Raw genomic sequence first — 7264 nt, forward strand, 5'->3', positions numbered from 1 at the left:
TGAAAAATATTAAACATAATTATATCAACATAAATTTTATGATAGAAATCAAGGGTCTCACAACGTATAGATCTCATGACTGCAATGGACAAATCCTTTACATAAGTAACACTGAAAATGTTGTGATGGAGTGCTTGTAACTAACCACTAATGAGAAATTATTATGCCAAAGATCAAATCTCATAATTAATCATGATTCCTACCAGAAACCGAATTAACAGCAATAATGCCAAATATATATTAAGCTCAAACATCCACTTTAAACCAGCAAGCCAAAATAAAAACCAAGACCACCATGTTTCAGATAAAATTTCTGAGCATCCCCATCACTGAAACCTCGACTTCAACAATAAGAGTATCATCCAACAAGAAGCCATTTTCAAAGTCCATAAGTTGGCTCAATGGCATAAAAGATGAAAAACCCCAACTATCAGTAGCGTTGTCGAACCAGCCATTTGTAGTTTCTACAAGAGGAAAAGAAACCATCAAAAGAAACATAATACAACAGCATAGAACCACCTATATCATATCCTTGTGTTTATTTACTATCACAACCTAAACGACTAGTTCAAGCGAATACATGGTTAAGACATGTTATATAAACCCATGTTTACCTCTTTGTATATCACTTCCAGTACCCTGACATTTAACCCGAATCTTGTACTTGGCATACACTTTCCAACCATCAGGAAGCAAAGCAGCATCATGCACACCTAAATAGATTGACAAATGTGTATATGATTTGTTTCCTTTCGGATACAGTGACAATTTCCTAGAAAAAAATCAATAATTAGATCACTTAAATCTAAAATTTATTGTTTTAAACAAAAGGATAAAAAAAAGCAAATGAAATCTTTATGAATTATAAGTGCGAACCACTTCATTTTGCCAAGTTTAAACGCTTCTGAATACACTCGCTCCTCTGTTACAGCTGAAAATTTATTAATGGTCCAAGTGTAAGTATTCATAGTTGTTGGAAGCTTTGTCATCGACAGCCACCGATCCATTTTTGTAAACTCTGGAACTGCAGTAACCTCAACTCCAAAAACGCATGAATCATTGAAAAGGTACCCATTTTTACTCTCCGTAAAAGACTCCAAAGAAATTAATTTGTCAAAACCCCATGTTGTCTTCTTCCCATGGAACCTTGTCCGATGCCCATTCACATCTATAAACGCTTACATTAACAAAAGTGGTTACACTAATAGTATTACTAAAAACAATAGAATAATACATAGTCAAAGAATGAATGAAAGCAAAATAAACATACCTTGAAAGGTTACAAAATTGTGCTGTATATGATCATAAACAAAGAAAGTAACATCAACACAGACATCCCACCCTTGTAAGCAACTATCAGTGTTACATATTCCCACATACAAAGAAATGTGGCTACAATCATCGTCTTCACCATTTCCGTTTGGGTACAAATCTAGTCTCCTAGACATTTCAGTGATGGGAAAACATTAAAAACGGTTGGAGAAACTCTATATCAATAGTGAAAAGTGTTTAAAAATGTTTACCATTTGTGACCGCTAGCTTCAAAAATATCAGATTCAATTTTCGAGGTGTGATCTTCTGAAAGAAAAGAAAACGACTCGATCTTGAGCATATAGTGTGCCGGATCATGTTTTCTTTTCGATATGAACATGTCTGCTGCAAAACAAGATTTAAATAAAAACATATACATTGACTTGTAAACATAAAAGACGTTCACCATTGTCATATGATTGACTCTTTGCAATAGATTATTTAATTAGCATATAAAAGATCCCCAAACCCAAAAAAAAAAAAAGCATTTGTATTGCAGTCTACTTGAATGATCTGACATCTTAAATCTTACTTGATAATGTGCAAAATCAAGATACGTTTCAAGATTATAGAATACCTCAGAAATCTCCACTGTTTTTTTTTTGAACGGCCAACATAAATTTTATTCATTACTAGCAAGGAACTAGTCACCAAAATTACAATATATCGAACCAAAACCACACCAGGTTACAACATCAGAACTGAATTAAACAAAAACTTTGAACCTGTTCCAGTCCTCCCATGTTATAGAAGCCACTTTCGATCGATTTTTTATCCACAAATAGCTCAACGACTTCGCTTCTTCCAGAACTTTAATAAACTCCGGCTGCAAATGGTTGAAAACAATCTCATTTCGCATCCGCCAAATACACCAGATTACAACCAAAACGATGGCGTGTATCGCTTTTCTCTTCTTCCTTGACCCCGGGCTGTAAGCATGTAGCTCTAATAAATCTTTGATGTCAAATGCCACAATAGATGGGATTTTACACCATAATGCGACATTCTGCCAAATTGTTTGGGCAAAATGGCATGATAAAAAGATATGGTTACTTGATTCCTCATATTCGCCACAAAAAGCACATGTTGAATCTGGAACATTTATATTTCGTACCGCCAACGCAGACCTGGTAGGTAACCTTTCCATGTCCGCCCTCCAAGCAACAATCCCCACTTTCTTCGGAACCCAATTATTCCAAACAAAAACCCGATTCGGCCGCGATCTATTAAATGAACTGATGATCTTTTTTATGCTCGAAACTGTAAACAATCCTGACCCATCATATTGCCACATAACTGTGTCCGAATCAGTAGACAAAACAAAAGCATCCAACAGGGTCGTGAGGACTCGGATGTCTTGCTGCTCATCACTGGACAGGTTGGGCCTGGCCCAGTTCCAGTTAAACTGTTGCCCGTTGCTGCCTCCCCCCAAACGATCAGCCACCGAACAAAGTTTTGAGCATTCAAGACAGAAAAGCCTAGGGAATACCGTGTATAATGGAAACCCTCCAACCCAACTATCTAGCCAAAAGGAGGTGCACGACCCGTTTGCTACCGAAATTGATATAGCTTTCTTCAAATCGATACCAACTTTGAGTAGCGCATCATGAATACTCACAATTTGCTTCCAAGGACCTGCTATTGAGACTTTTGCCGGGATTGCCGACCATGACCTAGAGTTGTGATGAATAGCCCATATTACCTTCCGCCATAACCCGGTTTTTTCCGTCTTAAAACGCCACCACCACTTAGCAAGCATTGCTAAATTAGCATCCTTAAGAGATCCAAAACCGAGTCCACCGTATTCGATTGGCCCGATGGTCTTCTCCCAAGCCACCCAATTCATCTTCGCCTTTTCTTCCGACCCGCCCCAAAAGAAAACCCTTCGAATTCTTTCAAGAGACTCTAATACTTGCACCGGAGCTTTAAACAATGAAAAATAGTATGTGGGTAAAGAGTTTAATACCGACTTGAGAAGCGTGATTCTTCCACCATATGAGAGGTGTTTAGCCTTCCAAATTGATAGGCGATTCCTAAAAATTTCCACCACCGATTTCCAATTGCGAACTAGATTCATATTGGCTCCAACTAGCAATCCAAGGTGTTTAAATGGAAAAACACCCGGTTTGCAATTTAGGAGACCCGCCATGCTTTGAACCTCTTGATCACTCACACCAATGCCATACACACTACACTTGGCTAGATTAACCTTCAACCCGGATGTCAAATAGAAGCAACATAAGATTCTACGAAGATTTATGACATTCAGATAACCCCCAAGAAACATCACGTCATCCGCATAAGAGAAATGCGAAAGGCACGGGCCCTCGTTTGTACATTGAATACCATTAAATAATCCAACGGTGACGGCCTCTTTCATTATCCCCGTTAAGGCTTCCATAGCGATCACGAACAGGAACGGTGATAGCGGATCACCTTGCCGAAGACCACGAGTACACTGGAATTCCATGGATGGCGAGCCATTCACTAAAACCGAAGCTCTAGCCGAGTGAAGTGTTGCCATAATCCAACTCCTCCAACGCCTTGGAAAATTCATTTGAGACATGATTGAGTCAAGGAAGACCCAACTGACCGAGTCATAGGCTTTACTAATGTCCACCTTAAAGAACATACCTTTCTTTTTTGATTTTTTAAGCCACCCCATAACTTCATTTAAAATAAGAGGACCATCCATAATGCTCCTCCCTGCCAAAAAAGCCGACTGCTCTTCCGAAATAAGCTTCCCGATAACGCCCTTCAGACGGTTCACCAATACTTTTGAAATTACTTTATTTATGACTCCAATCAAGCTAATAGGGCGAAAATCCGAAGGCGTCGTCGGGTCTTTTACCTTCGGAATCAATGCAATGAACGATGAAGAGCAACAGCTATTTAACGACCCCTCATTGTGGAATCTATTGAATAGCCGAGTGAAGTCGTCCTGTAATCCTACCCAGCATCTCTTGATAAATTTAAAGTTAAATCCATCCGGTCCGGGTGCCCGGTCGCCATCACATTCCCATATGGCATCCTTTATCTCACTATTAGAGAAGGGGGCTATAAGGAGCTCGGCTTCAGACTCAGTAATGGTTGCCAAATTAGGACACACAATACCGGGTCTCGCTTCCATTGGCTCAGCAAATTGTTTACGGAAAAAATCGAAAAAACATTCTTTTATGGCCATCGGATTCGTCACCCACACCCCACCAACCAATAGACCGTTCACCCGATTATTACTAATATTTGAGTTAATAATATGGTGAAAAAAGGCTGAATTTTCATCCCCCTCTAATGCCCATCTTGCACGTGATTTTTGTCGTATATCCATTTGCCTTAACCTATCGAAATCCTCCACAAAAATCCTGCATTCAGCCCTCTCTGATAGTTCATCTAACCCCAACGGCCGTTCCTCTGCCAGACTATCAAGAACCGCCACTCGGCTCTTTTTACCATCGTATAATCCCTCCGACCGATGCTTCTCCGCTTTTAACCATGCCTTAATATTATTTTTCAGCCATCTTAGTTTTATCGACAAAGACAAATCTTCAGGACCTGAAAAAGAAAACACGCCACACAAATGTAGGACATGATCAATAAAGCCAGGGAACTCGAACCATGAATTGAAGAATCTGAACGGGATGTGGCCAAAGTCCGATTGCACGGTGGACAAAATAAGAGGTCGATGATCAGAAGCTTCCCTATCCAAAGCCAATAGAGAAGCCGTCGGCCACCTCTCCATGAAGCCGAGGCAAACCAAGAATCGGTCTAATTTACTCAGCTTGTCACCCCTATCCGAAATATATGTGAACTTTCCACCACCCATATTGTATTCAAGAAGGCCGGCCGAAAGGATGAATTGATTAAACGCCTCAGCGTTAGCTGCGACAAACTCCGAATTCATTCGCTCAGACTCGACTCGCACATCATTGAAGTCTCCCATGAACGCCCATATACCCTGAAGGGAGTTCCTAATAGCAAGTAAATCAATCCACACCGCCCTCCGAAGCACCGCATCATTCGGAGCGTATACATTTACTAGATTTATACGGCCCCCAGATTGCACTAAGACTCCCGACACAACAAGAAAGTACCGGTTCTTAATGACATTGTCACACGAGAATATTGACGGGCACCAGGGGCGGATGTATGTAGTAACAAGGGGTAGCCTCCGCTACCGCTTGGTCGGAAATTTTTTGACGTTTTTAGTGTAAATTTTGGAAAAATTTGACGTTTTTTCGATTTCGTTACCGCCTAATTATAAAACGTTACCGCTTGGTCGGAATCCTAGATCCGCCACTGACGGGCACCAAAGGCATGCCAGGCCTCCGGATCTGCCATGAGAATCAACAACTGCCAAATCAAAAATCGAGCGCCCCCAAAAACTACTGAACAAAAAACTAGAGGAATCCCCCAGCTTGGTTTCTTGGATTGCCATGAAGTGGATCCCGTGACTAGTTTTTATACCACGAACCCAATCCACCTTGCGAGAATCCCTAACCCCCCTTAAATTTATGGATAAACAATTCATTGTAAACCATTTGAAACACCGTCTTCAATGACCAGATTCCTAGTTACATCTTCAAAACCGTTCAGATCAATACCGACTTTCAGACCAACATCCACAGTAGCCTCCACTTCCTGATTGAGACCCCCCTGCTGCTCGGGATCCAGTGAGTCGGCCACGGCAGTATCATCACCTGGGTCTAGATTCGAAAGGTGGCTAGGATATGAATTCCGATCCAAACCAAAAACCCCATGATTCTCATCCTCAACCGCAACCATATTATCCAAATTACCAGATTTCAAGGTCACAGGAGAGTTGAGGTCAATAGAGTCTTCTGCAGATTGAGAATTGTGAGAAAAAAGCCGATGCGGTGGGCCCTGCGTAGAACCAGATGACGGTGGGCTCCTAAAAGCCCTAGGCCTTTTACCTAAAGCGTTGGAAGGAGTTGGGCCCAAATTAGAGTAAAAATCATTGGGCTGTAGGGGGACTCCATGAGCTAATGAATTGTTGGGCCCACATGGGAAAACTGTGTCGACATCATCAGGGTTAGTAAACCCAGCCACTCCATTGGGACCCACAACTTCATTAATAACTCTTGGAGAATGTGTCATCTGATTAGGGACCCTATGCTCCTCGTGCATGGAACTCTCATGATTACGTAAAGTCGACCTCTCCTCTACCAGCAATCTTTCCTCTTCCGGCGACTCCTCCACTTCCGGTGACCTGAGATCCTCACCGTTCTTGGCATCCGGCCGGATTTCACCTTCTTCAGTATCTTCCGACATCGGGGCATTTGCTTCGTTAGACTCCCGACCGGAGGCTTGGACTGATCTGACATAATCAAATTCCGGCGACCAATGATCCGAGGTTTCAGACACTGTTGAATTTCCTTTTCTGATTTTCTGCTTCCAGTTCTCAATTTATTTCACTTTGTAATTTATGCTGCTCTGTCACTATGGGTTATATGCATCGTCTGGGGGTATTTGAATCGTCTGAGGGTATATGAATCGTTTCATCATACCACAAAACGTAATTCCCCGCATACTCCTATGTTTGAAAGTTTTAATTTCTATTTTATAGAGTTTTTTTTTCCTAAACTAGTGTGGAAAAAATATTTACTGAAACTATTTACCAATATATGTTTCTTATTTATTTTCTATGTGTCTTTTATTTTTAACCAACATATTAAACTTTTATAATGCTTCAATTAAATATAAATTCTCTATATATATTTTTAATTCTTTAAGGGGAGACGGGGCGCTTTGTGGTGGCACGGTGACCACGTGCGGATCCCCGTGGAACACCGCCTCCGCTCAATCCTATACGCGTGAATCTCATAACTCGTTGTAGCCATAAATAGTTGAAAGTTGAACAAATCTTAGACATTGAACCATCTTCGCTGGTATCTTTGGAGTGATGGAACCAGTGATGGCACCCCCACTAAAATCC

The 7264-nt window shown here is 41.0% G+C and overlaps 2 protein-coding genes across 3 annotated transcripts; both read right to left on the reverse strand.

Annotated features, from left to right (window-relative positions):
- Positions 1-214: 214 nt before the first annotated feature.
- Positions 215-6131, reverse strand: LOC110929112. Of its 2 annotated transcripts, XM_035987525.1 has the most exons (6): positions 2037-6131; positions 1524-1653; positions 1271-1440; positions 877-1168; positions 615-772; positions 215-464 (listed from the first exon to the last, which is right to left on the reverse strand). In XM_035987525.1, exons 1-2 carry the CDS (start codon positions 5249-5251, stop codon positions 1626-1628), a joined length of 3243 nt encoding a protein of 1080 aa, XP_035843418.1. In that variant the 5' UTR covers positions 5252-6131; the 3' UTR covers positions 215-464; positions 615-772; positions 877-1168; positions 1271-1440; positions 1524-1625. The 2 variants fall into 2 exon arrangements, with proteins under 2 accessions (XP_035843418.1, XP_022027924.1); XM_022172232.2 differs by lacking the exons at positions 215-464; positions 615-772; positions 877-1168 and having other exon boundaries at positions 1524-1656.
- LOC110931560 (ubiquitin carboxyl-terminal hydrolase 12) lies at positions 301-1448 on the reverse strand. Its single transcript, XM_022174946.2, has 4 exons — positions 1271-1448; positions 877-1168; positions 615-772; positions 301-464 (listed from the first exon to the last, which is right to left on the reverse strand). Exons 1-4 carry the CDS (start codon positions 1446-1448, stop codon positions 301-303), a joined length of 792 nt encoding a protein of 263 aa, XP_022030638.1.
- Positions 6132-7264: the final 1133 nt, after the last annotated feature.

This window comes from Helianthus annuus, chromosome 3 (assembly GCF_002127325.2).
Source record: "Helianthus annuus cultivar XRQ/B chromosome 3, HanXRQr2.0-SUNRISE, whole genome shotgun sequence".
In the NCBI taxonomy this organism is placed as follows: Eukaryota; Viridiplantae; Streptophyta; class Magnoliopsida; order Asterales; family Asteraceae; genus Helianthus; species Helianthus annuus.